This window comes from Oratosquilla oratoria, chromosome 16 (genome assembly GCF_046742065.1).
Source record: "Oratosquilla oratoria isolate Oo_2021 chromosome 16, ASM4674206v1, whole genome shotgun sequence".
Lineage (NCBI taxonomy): Eukaryota > Metazoa > Arthropoda > Malacostraca > Stomatopoda > Squillidae > Oratosquilla > Oratosquilla oratoria.
In genome coordinates this window covers 9,637,101-9,663,379 of record NC_134792.1, presented here as the reverse complement: position 1 = coordinate 9,663,379, position 26,279 = coordinate 9,637,101, and the positions used below count along the sequence as shown (strand labels likewise).

The window sequence follows — 26,279 nt, the reverse complement described above, 5'->3', positions numbered from 1 at the left end:
CTTATGTTCCATGTTTCTGCCATATTCTGTGCTGTCAGCACAATCACCCCTTCATACAATCTCCTAAGCATCCATTCCTAAATGTATTCCTCATTATACTTTATTGGCTCAACATAGAAGAAACAAGGAGATGGTCACTTTGGGCTGTATCAAAATATTGATACACAGTCATTTTCCACTTGCCCCTATTCCCTTTTCTTGCCAACAGACATTCCTGTCTTGCTCAGAGCCCCTTTCACCCCATCCATCCATCTCATCCTTGGTCATTCCCTCTAATTTCTCTCAAATTAGTTCTTATCTTAACAAGTTCTTGTATAATCTTCCTCAGGTGATTTTGGTGGTTACTACTGCCCATGCCATGGATCCCACTACGATGCATCTGGTCGCATTAGGAAAGGACCTGCTCCTCTCAATCTCGAGGTTCCTCCATATGTATTCCCAGGAGATGGCACCTTGGTTGTTGGTTGAATATGGCATATCAACATCCTCTTTGTATATAGAAGTTCCCTTCCTAATGTTATTAAATGTATTTGAAAAAGACATTGCCCATTTTATTTTTTCTTCAGGATATTTTCAGAATGGCAAAACAGAAAAGTAGATGTACAGTAACAAGACTGTTTTGCAGTGGCAACATGTAACAAAAATTATTGAGCAATGGCAACCTGTAATGCAATGACAAATAAAGTGTCATACATCAGTAATTTTTCACCATTTGGTACTTTAACTCCTGTATTCCTGTTTAAAAAGATTTGTTGTAGCATGCAGCTGATACTGTAGGGTCTATATGGGGTGCCCCTATGGACCAGAGCCATATATCATTTTGTCTGTGGTAGAGGATATCCCTGTTCATACAGAAATGATGATACTTTATTATACTGCGACTGTCCCTCTGTTATGCCATCCCCCCACTCTTGTTGCTGCCCTGCACCACTTCTCTGAATATTCATTTTGCTGAACTATCTGGTAGGCATCATACTTTCTGGTGCTTTTTCAACCATTCTTAGGACAGCTGGTAAAACACGATGCCCAGTACTCCCCTGGTGGAACGATGAATGTGCTTTAAGCAGAAAGATTACAAGAACTTGCTATAAGATATTTGAGATATCCTTGTTTAGTCAATAGGATAATGTACAGAAGAGCTCAAGCAAAGAAGAAAATCTTTAAGAAAGCAAGGAAGGAATCCTTCATTAAATTTATTAGCGAGTTGAAATATGACTCTTCCCCCTACCTTAGTATGGAATAAGATTCGAAAATTACAGGGAAAGTTTACTCCATCTCCTTTGCCCATTCTCAAAATAAATGACTCTTTTATATCAGATACAAGAGAAGTAGCAGAAACTTTTGGAAGACACTATGCTGATATTTCAAGTTCACTTCCCTATTCACATGACTTAAGAAGAATTAGAGACAAGACCACAATTAATCCTCCTACCAATACGAACTCGGAGGCATATAATCTTCTTTTCACCTTGGATGAAATGGATCATGCTTTATCTTTATCCTCTCCTGGAGAGGATGAGAGGATAATATTCTTTATTCCATGATTGCTCATTTGTCCATATCCTCGAAGAAATTCCTTTTAAATGTGCTGAACAAATTTTGGTGTTCTGGGTCTTCTCCTAAATCTTGGAAGACTTCAATTATCATAGCAATTTTAAAGGCAGGAAAAGACTCCAATCTCCCACAAAGTTACAGACCTATTGCTCTCACTAGCTGCATTTGTAAGATCTATGAAAGAATGGTTAATATGTGTTTAGTTTGGTTTTTAGAATCTAAAAATCTCCTATCTAACTGACAGTTTGGATTTAGAAGAAATAAGTGCACTCTGGATCCCTTACTTTTTATCACTCGTGAGATTCAGAATGCCTTTGCAATACAGAATCCGAGCATTGCTGTGTTTTTTTACTTAAAAAATGCCTACGATACTACCTGGCGGGGAGGCATTCTGAAGCAACTTGCAGAGTGGGGTATCGGGGGTAATATGTTCAATTGTTTAAAGAATTTCTTGTCTGACCATTATCTAAAAGTGGGCTCTTTCTCTTCTGCATATCTTTAAGAGGAAGGGATTCCACAAGGAAATGTTCTGAGACCTACACTCTTCAGCATAGCCATTAACCCTGGACAGGTAGTGTGGACAAACCCTCCTATGGGTAGCGTGGTGTCATATCTGTTACTTTCACTTTGGGCACTTATACCCAGTTACCATTATGCCCTTCTTTATTTATCTTTTTTTAGTTTACTAATACAAAGACTCTACTTTCTACTGGTGAAGGAGAAAAAAAATGCTGAATTTCAAAATAACACTTTACTTACATAATTACAAAAAAATGTATAAAAATAGACATTTGGTCAAGTAACAGGCACTGTACACTTTAGAATACCAAATTCCACTAATAACGAGTGCTTTCTTGAAAGTAGAAGAGTTTCCGAGTTCATTGATGTAAAAACATTGTTGATAGGAGCAAAACTGCAAAATCTGTAAAGAAAAGAAAAAGCAGTTAATTTTTTTATACACAAAATTACTAAAAATTTTGGTGTGAAAGGAAGTCTATGTCTATAGTAGTAGTACTTATTAGATCGGAATGAAATTTTCCAGAAGTCACCTACAATGATCCTAGATGATGACAAAACCTTAGAAAATTATATTTAGTGACTATAAACTAAAAAAAAAAAAAAAGGCTTAGTTTCAATGTAACCCTTACCGTGCGCAATTTACGTAAAAGAAAGGCATATTTAGAGTACTAATAATTCACTGGGGAACAAAATTCAACTTTTTGTCAGTTGCATACATTTTGAGACCTGTTTCTGGGTAAATTGAGGTCACCGGTTTTTTTCTATCGGGTCTAGTTTTGTTGCGGTGAGTTACCTCCCATTTGCTACTCTATATAGTTAGACTACCATATACTACTGCTAAAAATTTAAATCAGCACACAGAGAGGAATTACCAAACACGTATAATTAATTTTTAATTACTTTTATTTACCTTGACAAGCATATTTTGGATCCATCAGTTGCTTTTGTGAACTATGCCAGATTTATTCAGACACAAACTTGCGTTTAATGGACTGTCTTGAGTATCGCCTCTCAGTGCAGTCTCGCTGAATGCTCCAGCAATAGTCCGCCATCATGTGAATGTCCCAGCGACCTTGATACCTGTCTTCCATGACTTTGATATCCTGGTGAAAGCGTTCACCTTGCTCATCACTCACGTCCCCTAAGTTTGCCGGAAACAGTTCAAGATGACTGTTCAAGAAATGCATCTTAATCCTCATGTTGCAACCTAACACATGAAAACTTTCCATCAAAGATTCAATGAGCTCTTTATAGTCCTCTGATTTCCTGTTTCCAAGAAAGTTCCTTACAACAGAAACGAATGCTCCCCATGCATTTTTCTCAACATAAGTCATGGATTGAGTGAAGGCTTGGTCTTTAATCAGCGTCCTAATTTGAGGGCCGTCGAAAATACCTGCTTTGAGTTTTTCTAGCGTTAAACCAGGGAACACTTCACACAGATACTTAAAACAGTCACTGTCATTATCGAGCGCCTTGACAAACTGTTTCATAAGGCCCAGCTTGATGTGAAGGGGCGGGAATTTTTTTTTTTCACTTTCCACTAGGGGTTCATAAATGATGTTCTTTTTCCCAACATTGAGGCTTTCCCTAACTGGCCATTCCTTCTGAATCCAGTGTCTGTCTTTGGCTCTGCTGTCCCAGAGGCAGATAAAGCAAGGAAATTTTGTATACCCACCTTGCTGTCCTAGCAAAAAATTGACCATTTTTAGATCAACACAGATGATCCATTTGTGTTCTTCATATTTGAGTAGCTCCAAAACCTTTTTGACGTGTTCATATTTTTCTTTCAGGTGTACTGAGTGTCCTATGGGTATTGCGCCAAAGATGTTGCCTATATGTAATAAAACACACTTCAGACTCCGCTTAGAGCTATCTATAAAGAGGCGCCACTCTTTCAGATCATAACCTGGAGCTCCCATTGCGGTGACTAATCCAGGAATATCACAACAGCAGACGAAGTCAAATTTAGAATCAAAGAACTGTAAGAGGTTCTTTTCTCTGTTGCGAAAGAATGTTACCTTTGTGTCTATTTTCAGCAAGTTTTTATCTTTTAACTGTGAAGCCAACAATTCTGACAGCTTTTTAGACAGACCCAGATCTCGAACTAAGTCATTGAGTTCTGCTTGGCTAAATGTTTCTGGTTCTGTTGATATGCCTGCAAAATCTAAGTCATTTCTGTTTGTTGACTCCTCTGTGACCTCGTGTCACATTCACTGTCAGATTCAACATCTGAATGGGGCACAGGCCTGATTGCTGAATCTAGACTAGGGTATGTGATAAGATGACGAGTTTTACTAGTGAAACCAGCAACAAGAGTCACGCAAAAGTAACAGTCTGTGACATGGTCCCGTGGCTCACGCCATATCATCGGAATACCGAATGTTATTTTGTCTTTTCCTTTAGTCCATTGACGCAAGTTTTCTTCACGGGAATGACATACCTTATGCGGTGCCCATGGTTTGTCTTGATCTCCAAGTTTCACTTTAAAGTAGCAAAAGTAAGCTCTCTTCACAAATTCACTAATGTTCCTTCTTTGCTTTGGAGCTGTCAATGCACCACAAATATAGCAGAATGAATCCGGGCACGTCACACATTTCCTTTTACTTGCCATAGAGGCCATGTTTCCTTTGAAGTCAACACTGTTTACAGAATGATCACACCTGGAAAAGAAATAAAATAATTGTTTTAATAAAATAATGCACACACAAATCTATATTTGACACACTGATGTAATTAAGAATAGTATTTGATGAATGTAAACTAATATGCTTATTACCTCCCTTTGCTATTTTCAGAGCATGTCACCTGATATGTAAATTGCTGCGTAGCATCAAAACTAGACCTGATCTGCACAAATGAATGCCATTTTCAGAATCTGTGACCTCAAATCTACCAGAATCAAGTGTCAGAACTCATGCAACCGAAAGTGTGTTCCCCAGTGTATAATTGATGGATATGCATTAAATTTTGTAAAAGTTATCTACAATGGCCCTAGATGAAGGCAAAAATGTTAAAAATTATATTTAGTAAGTATAAACTGGTAAAAAAATAATTCGTGAAACTTACATGATCTTCATGATGGGTGGCATTATTGGGTTTGGCTCCGAGTGCCACTTCGTGTTGTCCTTAGCCTTGTAGGAGTCGTCCGGCAATCTCTTCAATGCCACACCTTCTGCAGGGCAACAAGGGCCTCTCCTCCTTTTCCTACTCCTGAGCTTCATGGGACTAAGGGCAGGAACAGGAACAGCTGCTGTAACCACAGGAGACGCTGAAGGAGGCACAGGAGACACTGCAGAAGACACAGGAGACAGTGAAGGAGGCACAAGAGACAGTGAAGGAAGCACAGGAGACGGTGAAGGAGGCACAGGAGACGGTGAAGGAGGCACAGGAGACGGTGAAGGAGGCACAGGAGCAAGGGAATGCTAATGAACTGCGTGCGAGTCAGCCAAATCTTGCATCTCATCAGCTGATTCTTCCTCAGGTTCAGCAGCCACACGTTGGGCCTCCTCCTCCTCCTGCCACCAAGTTAGGGCGTCGTACAGGTCGTCACAGACATTGCCTCAAAAGTCACTGTAGAAGGCTCTTCTTCATTGCTACTCATGAAAAGGGCCTGCAAATACTCCTCCTCCATCAAGCTTCTCTTTGCCATGCTGAAATTTGAAAATAGAAAAAAATAGAAAATTAGAAATTAGCCTCAAAATCACATTTTCACTGCCTTCCGATCCAATATGGCGATTGGTACGGGTAGCTACACCATTCACTGATATTTTCCGATAAACACAATAAAATTATTTCACTAAGTAATAATGCAGTAATGTAAAATGCAAAACTTTTGCAATTGCGTGACTTACCCCAGTTACGGTAGCGTGGTGTTAGATATGCACCATTTACAACTTTGGAGGGCGATAGCGGGTGAAGGTGGCGGAGCAGAGGTGACACATATGTTGCTTCCACTGAGGCTGGGGAAAGACTAACAGTTCCCGAAATACAAGCGAGATCATGCTAGGCGTTCTATGCGCAGAAACAAAAAAACGCGTTTTGAGCATCGCCTTGGTGCGGATCTGACACAACACTACCTGTCCAGGGTTAATAGTTTGTTGGAACAAGTTCCTATTGGAATTCATGAATTGGCTTATGCTGACGACTTCACTATTGTGTGCAGCAGATTGACAACATTAGAAATAGGTCAAAAGATTCAAGAGGTTATTAACTTGGCAACAGCATGGGCTAATTGTAGGGGCTTCAGATTATGCTTAAAAAAACAAAAGCCATTAGGTTCTCTAGACTAAGACACAAGGAATAAATACCAACATTATTCTTAGAGGGTGATATTACCATATGAAGATCAAGTAAAATACTTGGGTCTGTTTTGGGACAAAAGGTTGACATTCACTCAACACATAAATGAGGTTATATGCACTGTTAAACAGCGACTTAATATACTAAAGGTAGTGTCTTGCTTCAACTGGGGAGCAGATCGTATAACTAATAAGGCTTTACCAAGCATTATGCCTTAGCAAAATCTATTATGGATGTCAAATTTATGGATCGGCATGTAAAACTATTAAAGAAGCTTGATATAGTCCACAATATGGCTTTGCAGATTTGTTTGGGAGCTTATAGAACATCTCCAGTGGATAGCTTGTATGTGGACACAGGAATTCCTCCCCTTTATATTTGCAGGGAGGAATTAAGCCTTAGATATATATCTCATGTCTTAACATCAAAACAAAATCCAAACTTCAAATATGTAAAGCAGCCAGTAGACAGAGCTCCAAGAAAAAGTACTCTGCAGAAACCTCTAGAAGCGAGATGTGAAATTGGGGCAAAGGGGGTGGGACTTGTTCCTGTTACAATTGCTGAGATCACACCTCCCAAATTCCCTCCTTGGAACCGATGTCCCACTGTAATTTGTCCTATTAAAAACAAGAAAAATAGAACTGCTGTAGAGCTAAGGAGTGAATTTTTAGAACACATCAGTACATACTGATTCAATTTTTATTTATACAGATGGATCAAAATCCCAAGATGGTGTTGGTTGTGCTGTTGTATCTGACAGCACAGTTTTAAAGAGGAAGTTGCCTTATTTTAGCTCTATTTTTACTGCTGAACTAATGGCAGTCAACAACGCCCTGAAATTTGTTTTTAATTCTATTTCATCTAATAAAAATGTTGTTATTTTTACAGACTCTATGAGCATTCTATCCTCTCTAAATAAATTATTGCCTCTTCACTATTTACATACATATACCGTATTTCCCGGCTTAAAATGCACATCGGGTTATAATGCGCACCCATGCACTTCGTTATCTCAGTGCACAGATAGCACGCACCGATGTATAACGCGCATGCCAGGAAAAGTCACTGGTGGCGTGAACTGCATGTATGAGACTCCTGCTTGCGTTGGTCCATTGTTTTGTGGGAAATTTGAGCCATGAAAAGTTTATTGAATACAAAATGTACATGAAAAAATTCGGATTTGAAAAAAAAAAATGTAATTTAATATCCTGAGGGAATAATTCATCTTACAAGTTTTTATCACCGTGTACAAGTTTTTATCGCCATGCAGCAACAAACTATGTCTCGGTTCATAAGTGTTTTTACTGAAGTGACGTTTAGTTTAACAAACTCTTGCAAGAGGGTGTTTCGTGTAGGCTAGATTGGCAATAGAACTATCAATCTCGGCCCTGATCTAGCATATTCCGGGTGAGCTAAAACGACCAACGTTCATGATGTTGGTACCAGTGCTGTTTTACGGATCCTAAATATTTGCATAGACTACGATAATTAATGTTAGTAAAAATAAACCAATGAAATAACGGCGATTAATTACTTAGTATCATATGAACGAGGTTACATCGAGAAGTATTTTTCATTGGCTAGAGCCACCGCTGGGAAATCTGTTGATTTGTCACTAAATTAAGTGTCAGTTTAGGCATCAATCGGGACACAACTAAGAAAAAGTCGGAACTACATGTACCGGTATATGACTCATGTTGTGCGTTGGTCCCTTATTACTTTGTAGCTTAAATAGTTTGTAGGAAATATGATCTAAAAAAAGTTTATTGAAAGTAAAATATACAGAAAGATTTCGGGATTTTTACAGAAAATGTTCATTTTATATCTTGAGGAAATAATTCGTCTTTACCATTTTTTATTTAATACTGAAACAAACTACAGACTGTTTCATTTTAGCTTTGAACCTGCAATGAGAGTGGTGAAATAGGACAGTCTCTCATCGAGGTGACGTTTAGTTAATATAACTCCCGAAAGAGGGTGTTGTAGTCAGGTGTTTGACATGAGTTTATGAACGGCCGCAACGGAATTTGTACCATACCTAAAGTGAAGCAACAAAGCCAACATAAAAATTCAAACTAGGATGCTGTGAACATGGGCAAATATCATGAATATTGATCATGTTTCATGGTGTTTAGGCCTATTTAAACATGAAAAATAAGATTCGATAGATACCTACCTATACCAAATATTTATATAGCCCATGCTGGCATATTCTTTCATGTCACCATGGCTGTTCTTCTTGTTCTCACGGAACGTCATGGAGAAGTGTGCTGTCCCGACTTTGTGACAGCCAACATCATCACGTTGTTGTGAAAAAAATTACACACACAGCCGCAGAATTTTTATCGTAGGCCGTAGATAATGCACACCACCGGATAACGCGCAGCCCCCATTTTTAGGCCCTTCCAACGGAAAAAAGTCGCGCACTATACGCCGGAAAATACGGTACCAAAGGCTTTTTCCACCTACACAGGGGGGTAGCCAAAAAGAAAAAGGCATAGAAACCACTCCCACCCATTCCATTTCCTATATATTCCACTCCCCTCCATTCTCCTCCCTCCCTTTTATCTTGGCACCTCCTAGATGACTGGTCATCCCTGCATCCTGTCCACTGCCCTGGGTCAGAAGCAGTGTTGCAAGACACAGCACATCCACAGCAAGGCCACTTCATAAATTTGGCGACCCTCCCCTTTCCGTCCCCCCATGCAGAAAAGGAGAAAACAGGGAGAAATCCCTTCAGGCTGCGTCAAATTTTTTCTCATACATACTTCCTCACCCCTCATCCCCCACCCACTCCTCAAGGGTATAGACCCATTGCTCTAACCAGTTGTGTATGCAAAATATACGAACTAATGATCAACACGCATCTTGTCTGGATTTAAGTGTCAAAAAATCTCCTCTCAAACAGACAGTTTGGCTTCAGAAAAAACAGAAGCACTATGGACCCTCTTGATATTTCTTACCCAAGAAATTCAGAATGCTTTCGCCACACAGAGCCAAACCATAGGAGTCTTTTTTGATCTAGAAAAGGCTTATGACCAGGGCTGTGGAGTCGGAGTCAATTACGGTTACTGGAGTCGGAAGCAATCACAGTGTCACTGGAGTCGGAGTCGGTAAAAATATACCGACTCCGACTTCAGTTAAATTTACTTTATTATGCCTTCGTTTAGTCTGTAGAGTCATGCAGTGCACACTCATTATAAGTAGATTATATAAAAAAATATATATATATATAAAATGTAATAAATCTCATTGTCTTATCTTCGTGGGCATTCCATTAAACCCCCAAAATGTCCTTGTCCAAAGCTGGCTTTCAAATTTATACATAGACCGATAAACATCCAAAGTATTACTTGAATGAATTAAATAAACAATAATAAAAAAATGTAATTTAATATCCTGAGGGAATAATTCATCTTACAAGTTTTTATCACCGTGTACAAGTTTTTACACCTTCTGTTGACACACAGTCACGGGAGCTGTAATATTCCTGTCAAGTTCCATATGCGTCGTTTCCATCACTCCATCAGTTTGGTGGTTTCTCCCACTGCTGTGTTACCAAAGAGTAGGATAATTATGATTTCAACTGTAGACTAACGCAATAATACTATCTTTTCTTTCCTTTCCCCTTCTTTGCCCCCTCTATACTTTTTAACATTGAATTATTGAAATAAGGATATTTAAAGTTGAAAAAAAAGTTTCACGTTTCAAACATGTTCAGCTGTATCTTGTATTGTACTCGTATCAATAAGATCGGTTCCAGAACCAGAGTAATGTCCATCGCAATAATCGCATAGCAGTACCAAGGCTTTTTCCCCCTTACAAGGGAGGTAGCCAAAAAGGGAAAGGCATAAAAACACTCCCACCCATTTCATCCCTAAATACACTCCACACCCCTCCCACCCTCCCTCTCATCTGAGCTCCGCTTCATTTAATCGGCGACCCCCCCTCTCCGTCCCCCTCTGCATATAAGGCGAGGACGGGGAGAAATCCCTTCGGGCTGCGTCAAAATTTACTCACACATACTACCCCGGCCCCCACCCCCCCGCCTATTACTCCTCATGCAGTCACAACATCATCTATATACAACCATTCTCCACTCACCTCTGTCTTCCGTCCTCTCCCTTCCTTCCTCAACATACATTCCCCTCTTCCCCAAAGCCCCCTTCACCCCCTCCATCCACCTCATCCTAGGACGTCCCCTCATGTTCACTCCCTCCACATCTGCCTTCCATACCTCTTTTACTAGTCTTTCTTCACTCATTCTTTCCATGTGTCCAAACCATCCTAATATTCTTTCATCAACCCTATCTCCAAAATCCTTTTTCACCCCTATTCTCCTCACCTCCTCATTTCTCACTCTATCCAGCCTAGTAACCCCCACCATACTTCTCAGACACCTCATCTCAAGCACATTCAAACTCCTCTCTTCTTCTCTTATATTCCACGTTTCTGCCCCATACAGTGCTGTTGGCACAATCACTCCTTCATACAGTCTCCTCTTCGCATCCATTCCCAAATGTCTATTCCTCATTACACTCTTTAAACCACCAAGGCATTTACTCGCTTCTCTCAATCTACATTCTACCTCCACCTTCACTCCACCTTTTCCCGCTACACTTGCACCCAAGTATCTAAAACTATCCACTTCCTCCAGTCGCTCTCCCTTAATGTTCACTTCCAGTCTACTGCCACTTTCACCCCTTGTACATCTCATCACCTTACTTTTATCCACATTTATCTTTAGCTTTCTTCTATCACATACTCTCCCAAACTCTGCCACCAGCTTCCTCAATCCCTCCTCTGACCCTGCCACAAGCGCAGTGTCGTCCGCAAACAACAGCTGGCTCACCTCCCACTTTATTTACTGAATTTTCTTCAATATCCTTTCAAAAAATCTCTACTTCAGTAATAAAGTATTAATGAAGAGGTCAAACATAGGAAAGCCACACTATAACATATATCTTTATTCTTTGATATAAACCAGTTATAATGAAATAAGTCTACTCAAGATTGGAGCATATGTGTGTTGTATAGGCTTTATGTAGGAGTCTGAGTCAGTGGTGCCAAAAATAGAGGAGTCGGAGTCGGTGGTGCCAAAAATAGAGGAGTCGGAGTCGGAGGTTTTGTGTTCCGACTCCACAGCCCTGCTTATGACACCACCTGGTTTAGTGGCATCCTAAAACAACTTGCCGAATGGGGTGAAGGAGGAAATATGTTCTTTGCGATTAAAGATCTTCCTACTGATCATATGCATGGGGGGACGGAGAGGGGGGTTCGCCGATTTAATAAAGCGGCCTTGCTGTGGATGTGCTGTGTCTTGCGACACTGCTTCTGACCCAGGGTAGTGGACAAGGTGCAGGGATGACCCGTCATCCAGGAGGTGCTAAGTAAGAGGGAGGGTGGAGGGGTGTGGAGTGTATTCAGGGATGGAATGGGTGGGAATGATTTTATGCCTTTTCCTTTTTGGCTACCTCCCTTGTAAGGGGGAAAAAGCCTTGGTATATGTATGTAGGTTCACCTCTTTTTGCCTTACACCCAGGAGGAAGGCATACCCCAAGGAAGTGTCCTCAGCCCAACACTGTTCAACATAGCCATCAATGGACTACTAGAACAAGTACTGGTCGAAGTGCATAGCTTGGCATATGTAGACGACATTGTTCTAATCTGTAGCAGACCATCAACACTGGAGGCAAGTCAGAAAATACAGACTGCCATTAACTCTATCACTGCATGGGCAGAAAAAAGAGGCTTTAAATTCTCCCTGGAGAAAACCAAAGCAATCCGCTTCTGCTGAAGAAAGATAAGAGAAGAAATCCCAACCCTAATGCTGGAAGACTCTATTCTTCCATACGAGGCTCAGATCAAGTTCCTGGGACTAAGCCTTGACAAAAAACTAAACTTTTAATACACACATTAATGAAATAATACATAACGTGAAACAACACTTCAACATCTTAAAAGTAGTTTCACATTTCAACTGGGGAGCTGACAGAACAACTCTGTTATGAATATACCAAGCTTTATGCCTAAGCAAAATAGATTATGGATGCCAAATCTATGGGGTCGCCTGTAAAACCACCTTAGAAAAACTAGATATCCAAAACATGGCTATATGCATCTGCACAGGTGCATATAAAACGTCACCCATAGACAACCTAAATGTTGAAGCCGGCATTCCTCCTCTTCCAATTAAAAGGTAGGAACTAGGATTGAGATTCCTAACAAGAGTACTGTCATCCAAAAACAACCCCAACTACAAGTTTGTTAGAACACCCAAAGACAGAGCTCCAACTCGACCTAAGCTCTCCAAACCGCTGGAAGTTAGACTGGAAAATAGTGCCAAGAACATAGACCTGACCCCTCTACACGTCAAAGAAAGTTTATCAGTTAAATACACTCCCTGGTGTATACCCGAAATCAACATTTGTACTTTATGGTGTAAGAAAAATAGCTGCCCAGAGTCCAAACTAAGAAGTAAATTCCTTGAACACAGCAGGACCCACACAGATGCAACTAGTTTATATACTGATGAATCAAAAACTGCAGACAGAGTGGGTTTCTCAGTGATTACCCCTCAGTCTGTTTTAAAAAAAGAGAGCTGTTTTTAACATTTCTATTTTTACCGCAGAACTGCTGGCAGTTCTTAATGCTTTAATTTATATTTTAACAATGCAACTGACAAAAGATTTGACGTATATACAGACTAAGAGCATTTTAACATCAATAAAATCAATATTACCAGTCAACCCCAGTATCGGACAAATACATATACATATTCACTCCTTCCACCTTTGCCTTCCACATTTCTTTTACTAATCTTTCTTCACTCATTCTTTCCATGTGTCCAAACCATCCTAATACTCTTTCATCAACCCTATCTCCCAGTTCCCTTTCCACCCCTGTTCTCCTCACCTCATTTCTCTATCCAGCCTAGTAACCCCTATCATACTTCTCAGACATTTCATCTCAAACAAATTCAAACTTCTCTCTTCATCTCTCATGTTCCATGTTTCTGCCCCGTACAATGCTGTTGGTACAATCACTCCTTCATATAACCTCCTCTTAGCATCCATTCCCAGATGTCTATTTCTCATTACACTTTTCAATCCACCAAGGCATTTACTCGCCTCTCTCAATCTACATTCTACCTCCACCTCCACTCCTCCCTTTCCTGCCACATTCGCACCCAAGTATCTAAAACTATCCACTTCCTCCTGTCTTTCACCCTTAATATTCACTTCCAGCCTGCTGTCACTCTCTCCCCTTGTACATCTCATCACCTTACTTTTGCCCACATTATCTTTAACTTTCTTCTTTCACACACCTTCTCAAACTGTCACTAGTTTCCTCAATCCCTCCTCTGATCCTGCTACAAGCACAGTGTTGTCAGCAAACAACAACTGGCTCACCTCCCATTTTCTCCATTTTCTTTAATCGTCTCCAACCTCTGACTCACTACCCTTGCATTCACCACTCCCACCACCCCATCCATGTAAAGACTGAACAGCCAGGGCGACATGACACATCCCTGACGAAGTCCCACCTTTACCTCAAACCATTCACTCTCTCCATTTCTAATCTTAACACAACCTCTACTACTCTCGTAAAAACTCTTGACTGCTCTTAACAGCTTTCCTCCTATCCCATATATCTGCAGTACCTCCCACAGTGCCTTCCTGTCTACCCTGTCGTAAGCCTTTTCCAGATCCATAAAAGCCCAAAAAACATCCTCACCTTTTCCTATAGCTTTCTCACATATCTCTTACCACAAAAATCTGATCTACACAACCCCTACCTGTCATAAACCCACACTGTTCCTCACCAATTACTCCCTCTGTTCCTCTCCTAATCCTCTCAATCAAGACCCTCCCATAAGCCTTCCCAACTACACTGAACAAGCTGATCCCTCTGAAACTACTACACTCAAACTTGTCTCCACTTGTCCTTCACTATTTAGTCCAAGAAATACAGGACTGGTTGATACTCATTAACAACCGGAAGAAAATAAAAGTAAACTTTTGCTGGGTGCCGTCCCATCTGGGTATCACTGGAAATGAACAGGCTGATGTTGCAGCCAAAACCACTACTAGGCTCAGCCATATTACAGACACAAAAATCCCACATACAACCTTCAAACAAGTAATTCATAATTATACAATGGAGAAGTGGCAAGAACAATGGACAGTAGTTACAAGTTAAAAGAGATTCACCCCTTGGTGAGCCCTTGAAAGCCTCAATCTTTGGACAGAAGATCAAGTATTGTTTTAACAAGATTAAGAATTGGCCATTCCTATATTACCCATAATTTTTTAATGGGAAGTGGAGCAGAAAGGCTGGCCCCCCAATGCCCCACTTGCCAAGTTGTTTTTACAATTAAACACATTTTAATTCAGTGCCCTGCATACTCTAATAAGCACAGGGCAAACTTTTTAACAAATCTCTTAAAGAAATTTTAGGGGAGGAGGCTCATGTGAAGAATGTTTTAAATTTTTTAAAAACATCAATTTATTTTATGAAATTTAAAATTGTGTATATGATTGCTTGTGAGTGTATCTTGTTTTGATGTGTTTTTGTGAGTGGTTATTGTTTTTACTGTTTTACTTGAAATTTTATATATTCATATATGATAGATATGCGCTGAATGGCCTACCAGCTCCGGTGCTTGGCCTTCAAGCCAAAAATTCCATAAATCAATCAATCAATCATTTTGCTGAACCCTCTGGTGGGGGAAAATAATACTGACACCAAGTATTTCCACTCAAGTTGTGAAAGGCTACAAAAACAGGATGGGGATAGGACTAGGCATGCTTTTCCCTGTAGCCCCAAAAGATCTTTTAATGTGCATGGATGTGGTACAGATGAGAGTAAAAGGGAAGAGATAGGCAGTATGTTTGTGAGCAGAAAGATGGATGTGTTGGCATTGAGTGAAACAAAATTGAAAGGTAGGGGCGAATTTGAGTTTGGGAGTGTAGTTGGGAGGGTCTCAGGAGTGAAGAGATGACAAGAGAGAGAAGGGGTGGCTATACTAATAAGTGAAAAGATAGATAAGGATGTGGTGGAGTGGAAATTTTCTTCAAGGTTAATGTGGATGAAGGGAGATGTATTTACCTAGTATTTATCTAGTTGTATTTTACAGAACGAAAGCTATGCTCATAGTGACCCGTTTTCATATCTCTCTGCATCCAGTTTGGCACTCACTGTTTCTCCGTTTAGTTTGTTCCAGACATCAATCACTCTATGTGGGAAGCTATTCTTTTTCAGGTCTCTTCTGTAACTGTCCTTTAGTTTCTTTTCGTGTACTCGTTTCTCTTCTGTCCCACTTTAATAAGTCGTCTCTATCGAGAATTTCCATCCCTTTCATAATTCTGTAAATGGTCAACAAATCACCTCCTTCTCTTCTCTGTTCCAGTGTTGACAGATGTAATTTCTCCAATCTTTTTTCATATGTCAGATTTAACAGTGTAGGTGCCATTTTTGTCGCTGCTCTTTGGATTATTTCTAATTTTCTTATGTTCTTTGTGCTAGGTGCCCACAGTATTGCAGCATATTCTAGTTTAGGTCTTATCAGTGTAACCACTATTTTTTTAGCCATCTCCTCATCCTTGTAGTCGAAGGCCACTTTCATTGATCTTAACAAGTTAAAAGTCTCTCCAAATAATTTATTGACATGTTTATCAGGTGTCAAGTCACTTAAGATGATTACTCCCAGGTCCCTTTCTGAATCAACTTTTTTTTTACTTCCTTGTTTCCAATTTTATATTGACCCGATACTCTATTTTTGCTTTTTCCAAATTCCATTATCCTACATTTAATGTTGAAGTTCATTTCACATCTCAGACTCCATTCCCATGTTTTGTCTAGGTCTTCTTGTAGTGATCTGCAATCTTCTGTTCTTACTCCCTTGAGTAATTTGGCATTGTCAGCAAAGAAGTTCATGTAACAATTTACTCCCTGGTAGTGAGAAGTGTTTAGAGGAAAGGGAGGCAATGGAGTTTAGGGAGAAATGTCAATGTAGTGGTATTGGGAGACCTTAATGCTAGGGTAGGAAAATAACCAAAAGACAGATTGATTGGGAAGTGTGGAGTTCCAGGAAAAAATTGTGGTGGAGAGTTGATGGAAATCTGTCTAGAGAGTTGATGATAGCAAATACAGTGTTTAGGAAGAAAGTCAAGCATTAGTACATATGGGAGAGGGTGGTAGGTAGGGCATTAATGGAATAGTAGTAACCAGGAGAATAGTAGGAAGAGTTAAGCATGTATATGTTCTAAGTGGAGAGAATGGGGGAATATCAGACCATTTTTTGGTGGAAGGTAAGTTTAGAGTGGAGGATAGATGAAGAGTAAAAGGACAAAAGTTAGTGATGTGCTTAAAGCGAATTGCTTAAATGAGAAAGCAAAGGAGTGCAAGAAGCTCGGAGAGGAGTGAAGAATAGAGTAGAACCAGGAGTGGAGAAGGAAGGGGGATGGTTCAAGGAGGGAGTCACAAGGTGTGTAAAGATGGTGTGTGGAACAAGGACAGGAGGAAATAGAAGGAAGGGTAGTGAGTGGTGGGATGATGAAGCAAAGGTTGTAGAAGAGAAGAAATGAGCATTCACAGATTGGTTACAAAGTAGGATGAGAGAATCATATGAGAGGTACAAAGAAAATAGAAGTCAAGCACAAGATAGAGGAGAGCAGATGTGATATGGGGTAAGAGTATGACAGAAAATTTTGAAAGTAATAAAAACATGTTTTGGAAAGAAATTAAGAGAGGAAGAGGAAGTGAATCAAGTTGAGAAGAAAAGGTAAAAGGTGCAGATGGAGAAATGATAATGGAAGAGATGGCAATAAGAGGAAGATGGGCAGTGTATTTTAGGGAGCTGCTAAATGAAGGAGGATTGGAAGGGAAAGGTAGTTGCAGTGGGTAGTGTTAAGAAAATTATAGTGATACATGAGGAAAATGGAGGAGAAATAAGGAAAGATGAGGTGAAGGCACCTTGGATTGGATGGGTACAGTGATGGTGGACTGGCCGGTGAGGTTATTTAATGTTTGTTTAAGAGAGGGTAGAGTGCCAGAGTACTGGAGGAGCACCTGTATAGTTACACTTTACAAGGGAAAGGGGGACAAGTGTGAGTGTAGTAGTTTCAGAGGGATCAAGTGTAATTGGGAGAGCTTATGGGAGAGAGTAATTGGTGAGGAACAGTGTGGGTTTAGGACAGGTAGGGGTTGTGTGGACCAGATTTTTGTGTTAAGGCAGATATGTGAGAGAGCTTTAGGAAAGGGTAAGGATGTTTTTTGGGCCTTTATGGATTTGGAAAAGGCTTATGACAGGGTGGGAGTATGAGAAATAAATTGATGTAGCCCGAAGGGATTTCTCCGTCTTCTCTTTTTCTGCATGAGGGGACAGAGAGAGGGGTTGCGGATTTAATAAAGCAGCCTTGCTGTGGATGTGCTGTCTAGTGACACTGCTTCTGACCAAGGCAATGGACAAGATGCAGGGATGACCCATCATCCAGGAGGTGCCAAGATAAGAGGGAGGGTAGAGGGGAGTGGAGTATGTAGGAGATGGAATGGGTGGGAGTGGTTTCTATGCCTTTGTTTTTTTAACTACCTCCGTGTACAGTAGCAACCTGTACTGCCTCCTACTTCTCATCCAAACCTGGATGCTAAACATGTGTGCACAATGATCTTGTGTCTGTCAGGAACATAGGGAATGTGGTCCTGGCTGAAGGCAAACTCTGGAAAATTTTGTGAGTTTACTGTTGGGCACCTATGAATCAGATAATCTCGCCTCTGGTAGGAGGAGGAGGAGATGATGATGGCTTCTTCTTGGCAATGAAGTCTTGGTGCAGGAGGTGGTTGGAGATAGCTTTGTCTGTCTGGTGGGGAAGATGGCAGAACATTCCTTCCTTGGTTCTTGAGGCCGTATGTCCTACATGAACTCCTGGTGACTCCTTATATTCACTGGGACCAGGACATGACCCTCGCATTAACGGTCCCTTGGGAGATGCTAAGTACAGCTGGGGTCTGCAGATGTTTCAGGAGACTTGTTTTGTCTGACCCACTGCGATAGGACAGACATTAAGGGCTTGTTTGTCTGACCAGATATGGCCAAGGCATGACTTCAGGACAACCAATGACTGCCAGGTGTTTGGTCCCTGGCCATCTTTTGGAGGCACTGGGTATAAGTTGCCAGCAAATGCAACTGCCTGACAATCTCGTATTCCTGAGCTTAAATCTTTCATATTTTCTATCCAACTCAATTTTTTTTTTTTTTTTCATTCACTACATACAAGTAAAAAATGCCCCAAAATAAAGAACAGTCTACAATGGTATCACCACAGGGTAATACACTAGAACCTCTTTTCTCAAATGTCTTGCAAGTCAAAAAAAGTTGGTTCTTGGCCAAGAAATTTTTATAATTTTTTGCTCCTGTATATACATACATACATATACCAAGGCTTTTTTCCCCTTACAAAGGAGGTAGCCAAAAAGGAAAAGGCATCAAATCATTCCCACCCATTCCATCCCTGAATACACTCCACACCCCTCCACCCTCCCTCTCATCTTAGCACCTCCTGGATGACAGGTCATCCCTGCACCCTGTCCACTGCCCTGGGTCAGAAGCAGTGTCGCAAGACACAGCACAAACCACAGCAAGGCCGCTTCATTAAATCGGCGACCCCCCCCCTCTCCGTCCCCCCATACATAAAGGAGAAGACGGGGAGAAATCCCTTCGGGCTGCGTCAAATTTTGCTCACACATACTACCTCACCCCCCATCCCCCCACCCATTCCACCTCATGCATCACAACATCATCCATATACAACCATTCTCCATTCACCCGTCTTGTGTCCTTTCCCATCCTTCCTCAACAGACATTCCCCTTTTCCCCAAAGCCCCCTTCACCCCATCCATCCACCTCATCCTAGGACGTCCCTTCATGTTCACTACCTCCACATCTGCCTTCCATACCTCTTTTACTAGTCTTTCTTCACTCATTCTTTCCATGTGTCCAAACACATTCAAACTCCTTCTCTTATATTCCATGTTTCTGCTCCATACAGTGCTGTTGGCACAATCACTCCTTCATATAGTCTCCTCTTAGCATCCATTCCCAAATGTCTATTCCTCATTACACTTTATAATCCACCAAGGCATTTACTTGTTTCTCTCAATCTACATTCTACCTCCACCTTCACTCCACCTTTTCCTGTCACATTTGCACCCAAGTATCTAAAACTATCCACTTCTTCCAGTCACTCTCCCTTAATGCTCACTTCCAGACTACTACCACTTTCACCCCTTGTACATCTCATCACCTTACTTTTACCCACATTTATCTTCAGCTTTCTTCTATCATACACTCTCCCAAACTCTGTCACCAACTTCCTCAATCCCTTCTCCGATCCTGCCACAAGCGCAGTGTTGTCCGCAAACAACAGCTGGCTCACCTCCCACTTTTCTCTATTTTCTTTAACCATCTCCAAAACCTGACCCACTACCCTTGCATTTACCTCTCGCACTACCCCATCCATGTATAAGTTGAACAGCCAGGGCGACATAACGCATCCTTGACGAAGTCCCACCTTTACCTCGAACCATTCACTCTCTCCATTTCTAATCCTGACACAAGCTCTACTACTCTCATAAAAACTCTTGACAGCTCCTAGAAGCTTTCCTCCTATCCTGTATATCCGCAAAACCTCCCACAGTGCCTTTCTGTCTACCCTGTCGTAAGCCTTTTCCAGGTCCATAAAAGCCCAAAAAACATCCTTCCCCTTTCCTATAGCTTTCTCACATATTTGTCTTACCACAAAAATCTGATCTACACAACCTCTACCCGTCCTAAATCCACACTGTTCCTCACCAATTACTCCCTCTGTTCCTCTCCTAATCCTCTCAATCAAGATCCTCCCATAAGCCTTTCCAACTACACTTATCAAGTGTGAAACTACTACATTCACACTTGTCCCCTTTTCCAGTCCTCTGGCACTCTACCCTCTCTCCAACAAACATTAAATAACCTCACCAGCCATTCCACCATCACTGTACCTCCTTTTTTTAGACATCCTGCATGGGATCCATCCAGACCAGGTGCCTTACCTGCTTTCATCATCTTAACAACTGCCTTCACTTCATCCTTCCTTATTTCTCCTCCATTTTCCTCACTCATCACGGTCATATTCTTAGCATTTCCCACTACAGCTATCTTTCCCTCCCTATCCTCCTTTACATTTAGCAACTCCCTAAAATATTCTGCCCATCTTCCCCTTACTGCCTTCTCTTCCATTATCATCTCTCCATCTGCACCTTTTACCTTTTCTTCTCTAGTTGATTCGCCTCCTCTTCCTCTCCTAATTTCTTTCCAAAACATCTTTTTATTACTTTCAAAATATTCTGTCATACTCTTACCCCATTTCACATCTGCTCTCCTCTTTGCCTCCTTTACCTTTTGCTTTACTTCTCTTTTCTTTTCTTTGTACCTCTCATATGACTCCCTCGTCCTATTTTGTAACCAATCTGTGAAAGCTTGCTTCTTCTCTTCTACAACCTTTTTTGTTTCCTCATCCCACCATTCACTACCCTTCCTTCTATTTCTTCCTGTCCTTCTTGTTCCACACACCATTTTTGCACACTTTGTGACTCCCTCCTTGAACCATCCCCATTCCTCCTCCACACCTAGCTCTACTCTATCCTTCACTCCTCCCTCAGCTTCTTCTTGTACTCATTCTCCTTTTCCTTTTCATTTAAAGAGTTCACTCTAAGCACCTCCCTACCTTTTGTCCCTTTCCTCTTCCTCCATCTATCCTCCACTCTCAACTTACCTTCCACCAAAAAATGATCTGATATTCCCCCACCCTCTCCCCTTAGCACATGTACATCCTTAACTCTTCCTATAATAATCCTATTTACCACTACATAGTCCATTAACGCTCTATCTACCACCCTTCCCTCCACCAAAATATTGGTTCTCAACCAACCTGAACAAAGAAAAATAGGAAAAGGGCAAATTTCAAAGTTTTGTGGAAAAAATATCACCCTGATAAAGCTGTGTCCAGCAAGTCTGTGAACTTCTTTTAGTTATCAACAAAATATGTTCTGGAATGGTTTTCTAGAATGGATCAGGGTTAAAAACAGCAGTTCTACACTACTTGCCACCACTGACATTATCAGCAGACCGAAGTGCCACAATCAATAACTGCAACCTCAGTCCCACTTTAGGGATATTACATTCCTGAACCTACACATCTCTGCTAACTAACTTGATGCATACAAGACAGAGGACCTTGACTTGGACTAAGATTCTGGGTCCTGGTCTACACATTGAATTGGAAGACCACAACAGAACTCCTTGTGATATGTGGCCCAAAGGATAAATATTAACAAAAGAACTAAAATTACAAGCTCAATATGACCAAGTCAAATTTCTAACAATCATGACTGACACACCAGTTCAAACAACACACACAATGTATAATACCTGTGTGTAAGTAGTCCACATTCCACACCTATGGTAGCAAAAAAAAGAAACAGTGGAAGGAATAGTTTGATAATCAAGACCATCGTTGTGAAAATGATAACCAGTATAAATATACCTCAACACTAATGGTGACCTTCCATCAGCCACAACTTCTAGCCTACCTGACTTAGGTTATGTACCGTATTTTCCAGCTTAAAATGCACATCGGGTTATAATGCGCACCCATGCACTTCGTTATCTTAGTACACAGATAGCGTGCACCGACGTATAACGCGCATGCCAGGAAAAGTCACTGGTGGCTAAAGCTCGTGAACTGCATGTATGCGACTCCTGCTTGCGTTGGTCCATTGTTTTGTGGGAAATTTGAGCTATGAAAAGTTTATTGAATACAAAATGTATATGAAAAATTTCGGATTTTTACAGAAAAATTGCAATTTACTATCCTGATGGAATAATTCATCTTACAAGTTTTTATCACCGTGTACAAGTTTTTATCGCCATGCAGCAACAAACTATGTTTTGGTTCATAAGTGTCTTTGCTGAAGAGACGTTTAGTTTAACAAACTCTCGCAAGAGGGTGTTTAGTGTAGGCTAGATTGGCAATAGAACTGTCAATCTCGGCCCTGATCTAGCATATTCCGGGTGAGCTATAACGGCCAACATTCATGATGTTGGTACCAGTGCTGTTAGTAAAAATAAACCAATGAAATAACGGCGATTAATTACTTAGTATCATGTGAACAAGGTTACATGGAGAAGTATTTTTCATTGGCTAGAGCCACCGCTGGGAAATTTGTTGATTTGTCACTAAATTAAGTGTCAGTTTAGGCATCAATCAGGACACAACTAAGAAAAAGTCGGAACTACTTGTACATGTTGTGCGTTGGTCCCTTATTACTTTGTAGCTTAAATAGTTTGTAGGAAATGTGATCTAAAAAAAATTTATTGAAAGTAAAATATACAGAAAAAATTCGGGATTTTTACAGAAAATTTTCATTTTATATCTTGAGGAAATAATTCATCTTTACCATTTTATATTTAATACTGAAACAAACTACAGACTGTTTCGTTTTAGCTTTGAACCTGCAATGACAGTGGTGAAATAGGACAGTCTCTCATCGAGGTGACGTTTAGTTAATATAACTCCCGTAAGAGGGTGTTGTAGTCAGGTGTTTGACACGAGTTTATGAACGGCCGCAACGGAATTTGTACCATACCTAAAGTGAAGCAACAAAGCCAACATAGAAATTCAAACTAGGATGATGTGAACATGGGCAAATATCATGAATATTGATCATGTTTCATGGTGTTTAGGCCTATTTAAACATGAAAAATAAGATTCGATAGATCCTATCTATACCTAATATTTATATAGCCCATGCGTATTCTTTCATGTCACCATGGCTGTTCTTCTTGTTCTCACGGAACGTCACGGAGAAGTGTGCCGTCCCGACTTTGTGATGGCCAACATCGTCACGTTGTTGTGAAAAAAATTACACACACAGCCGCAGAATTTTTATCGTAGGCCGTAGATAATGCGCACCACCGGATAATGCGCACCCCAAATTTTTAGGCCCTTCGTACGGAAAAAAGTCGCGCACTATACGCCGGAAAATACGGTAGTATATATAGCCAGGGAATGTACACACCCTTCACCCATCCAACACATTTGTTTTCCCTTTTATCCTAACTCATTGTGGAAACCCATTGCATCCTACAGCCAACACCAAATTACATGCAGTCCCTCAGGACTTCTTAATCTCCCCACCAGACAAAATTGGAATTTATGAGTATGTATCAAATCATACCTTGCACTAAAAATAATGCCCAATTATACAGAAAAACTCTTCATACAAATCTCCAAGGGAGTATAACCCAAAGCAACCACCACATCATATAAGTCCAGACAATATGTACATAAATTAAAACATGCATGCATGTATATCTCCAATGATTAGAATTTTTATGATTACAGTACCTGGTTCTTCAACAGACATGTAAGTCTAATGAAATAATACACTCCCCTGGTGTGGGTCAAGGGTGGAATTTACAAGTTTTATTTTTGAGAAAAATGGCACGTGACAACTGATGCCTTTTGATGTTACCACATGCAGTCAGTATGGTCTGAACATAAAAAGTGCAACAGCTGTTCTATAATGAGGTACACATGGCAAGTAAGGCCTCCACAAATATGTTAAAAGTGAAACTACAGAATACTTCATGTACCACATTTGGGGAATGCCATGGAGGAAAAGTAGCTGTACAGTTTTGAAACGAGTCCTTCAATGCTTCTTGATGTAAAGTGGAGGTAGCTGGCAACACAGTTGTTTCGAATCATAGAAAAATTAAAATACTCTCATTTACATTTCCTACCCAGACTGTCAATGGGTGATGCTCTTTTAGTGACTTGTGATGTATACCACTAAGTGTCGTAGAACTTGGTTTACCCAAATGTACAGTTTTATTCTACTTATCCTAACATGGTTTGTTGGTTTCATGTAATCATTAAAATAATTATAATATTAAATGGACATAAAGTATACTAAAAAATACAGCAAAGAATTCTAGAAATGGGTTAAAAATAAAGCCCTGCACCATTGAGTGCAAGGCCACTTGGCAAACACTGGTGGACTCTCAAGATTATCCAACACTTTCAGAGAAGATACTATGGAATATATTATCTGCTAACAAAACTACCACAGCTGGCAAATGGGAGCACCATTTTGATAATATATGAAGACTCTCTCAAAGGAAATTGTACAGGATTTTTTTTATTTCAAATTTTCTTTCTTTTTCCATGAACCAAGGTGCACTATTTTTTTTCTTGTATTATCAGAAAATATGCTCAAATAGTGTCCAACATAGAATATATATATATATATATATATATATATATATATATATACATACATACATATATATATACTATATATACATAAATATATTTATCTTTTACTGTAAAGCAAAGTCGAGAACAATGTTAGCAATTTTTTAAATTAAAGAAAATAGTGCTCAAGATTTTGTAATGAATCAAGGGTCCTTGGTTGTATAGCTGAAAACCATAATATCAAGGTTACAAAGGCTGAATGTTAGGTAAGGCAGTTGTCTTATTGGATGACAACTCCTGTTGGCTAAAAGGCTATAATTAACCCACCATCTAACAATTATTGTTCTAGGCATGAGTTTGGAGTTAGTGAGAAGAAGGAAATGGGAGTGAGCCAATTATTTGCAGACAACAGTATGCTGGTGGCTAAGTCAAAGGATGCACTAAAGCAGTGGTAGAGTTCGAGAGGGTATGTAAAAGTGGAAAGCTGGAAGCAAGTGTAGGCAAAAGCAAGGTCTTGAAATGTACAAGGAATGCTGGTGGTGGGTTGGAGGCAAGTTTGATTGGTAAAAGATGATAATAATTTGATTTAATGTCACATGCACCCCTATCAGGAGGCTAGGATAGTGCCCCTTACAGGGTGTTTTGTAGCATGGAATTCAATGAATCATGCCCTTAGTTCAACTTGCCATTGACAGGGTTTGAACTGCCATCACCTCAACCTTTGCAACAAGTAGGTGCCATAACTTGCTCAACCAATAAGCATCCCAGATGGGTGAAAGGCTAGAGGATTTTTTTTTTTTTTTTTTTGTGATATGTATGTGGATGTATTGTGTGGTACTGGTGGTTAGTTGATATATACATTTAAGTAATATGCTGCTGTTTTTTTGTTTTGTTTTTCTTCTCCCATGGTTGTGTTTATGCAATGTAACAAGATGGGCAAGTAGGGTTTGGGGCTCTTGTATAGGACTGTGTACTTGTTTTCATGTGGCGCTGTATGGGGAGAAGTGTGAATTCTGTGGGTATGTATTCTATTAGGGTGATTGTGGTGCATCCTGCCATTATTCCTAATACTGTATTTTGTAGTCTCTAAGGTGTCTATATTTGTTTTTGATTGTTGGGAACCATGCTGTGGAAATGCATTCATATGAGTTTTTAATAATTGCTTCTAGACTGCCATTACAACCACTCCTCATTTAACGACGACAATTGGGACCAGTGTCGCCGTCGTTAACCGAATTGGTCATTAAGCGAAAGTGTATACATATACGTAAATGTACTGTATGTACAATGTCCAGCAATACATATATCTTTATTTTATTTCCCTCCTTTATACAGTACATTAAAGCTTTATTTACTGTTAATTTACCGTGGTTAGGTTCCTGAAATTACCGTATATGACCAAATCTGCGTATGCTGACATTCCATATCAAATACCGGGGTATTTTTTTTAGTTTCGACCATGGGCACAATATTGCAATAGAAAATTAATCATTAATTTTGTAAATTAAAGTGTATCAACGTAATATGCAATTTTGTAGGCGGAAATGGAAGTAAAGAATATCTTGCTACAAGCAAATATGCTAATGAACGAAGTCGGTAGCATAGGATCGGGAC

The 26,279-nt window shown here is 40.1% G+C and overlaps 4 protein-coding genes across 5 annotated transcripts in view; 1 reads left to right on the top strand and 3 right to left on the bottom strand.

Moving 5' to 3' along the window:
* LOC143033818 (cytochrome b-c1 complex subunit Rieske, mitochondrial-like) overlaps positions 1 to 701 on the top strand; it is an 86,568-nt gene extending 85,867 nt beyond the window's left edge. The window contains exon 5 of the mRNA XM_076199325.1: positions 329 to 701. Within this exon, the coding sequence (XP_076055440.1) occupies positions 329 to 468 (140 nt within the window). The 3' untranslated portion in view covers positions 469 to 701. The remainder of the gene's footprint in view (positions 1 to 328) is intronic.
* Positions 702 to 2,342: 1,641 nt separating this feature from the next.
* On the bottom strand, positions 2,343 to 4,225 carry LOC143033816 (uncharacterized). The gene is made up of 2 exons (XM_076199320.1): positions 2,984 to 4,225; positions 2,343 to 2,476 (listed from the first exon to the last, which is right to left on the bottom strand). Exon 1 carries the CDS (start codon positions 3,990 to 3,992, stop codon positions 3,036 to 3,038), a length of 957 nt encoding a protein of 318 aa, XP_076055435.1. The 5' UTR covers positions 3,993 to 4,225; the 3' UTR covers positions 2,343 to 2,476; positions 2,984 to 3,035.
* On the bottom strand, positions 4,225 to 5,294 carry LOC143033819 (uncharacterized). Its single transcript, XM_076199326.1, has 2 exons — positions 5,140 to 5,294; positions 4,225 to 4,733 (listed from the first exon to the last, which is right to left on the bottom strand). Exons 1-2 carry the CDS (start codon positions 5,292 to 5,294, stop codon positions 4,238 to 4,240), a joined length of 651 nt encoding a protein of 216 aa, XP_076055441.1. The 3' UTR covers positions 4,225 to 4,237.
* Positions 5,295 to 5,600: 306 nt separating this feature from the next.
* Positions 5,601 to 26,279, bottom strand: part of STUB1 (STIP1 homology and U-box containing protein 1) — an 84,962-nt gene continuing 64,283 nt past the window's right edge. The window contains exon 7 of one of the 2 annotated variants that reach the window (XM_076199324.1): positions 5,601 to 5,723. In XM_076199324.1, coding sequence (XP_076055439.1) covers positions 5,667 to 5,723 — 57 coding nt within the window. In that variant the 3' untranslated portion in view covers positions 5,601 to 5,666. The remainder of the gene's footprint in view (positions 5,724 to 26,279) is intronic. The other variant, XM_076199321.1, reaches the window with a different exon arrangement.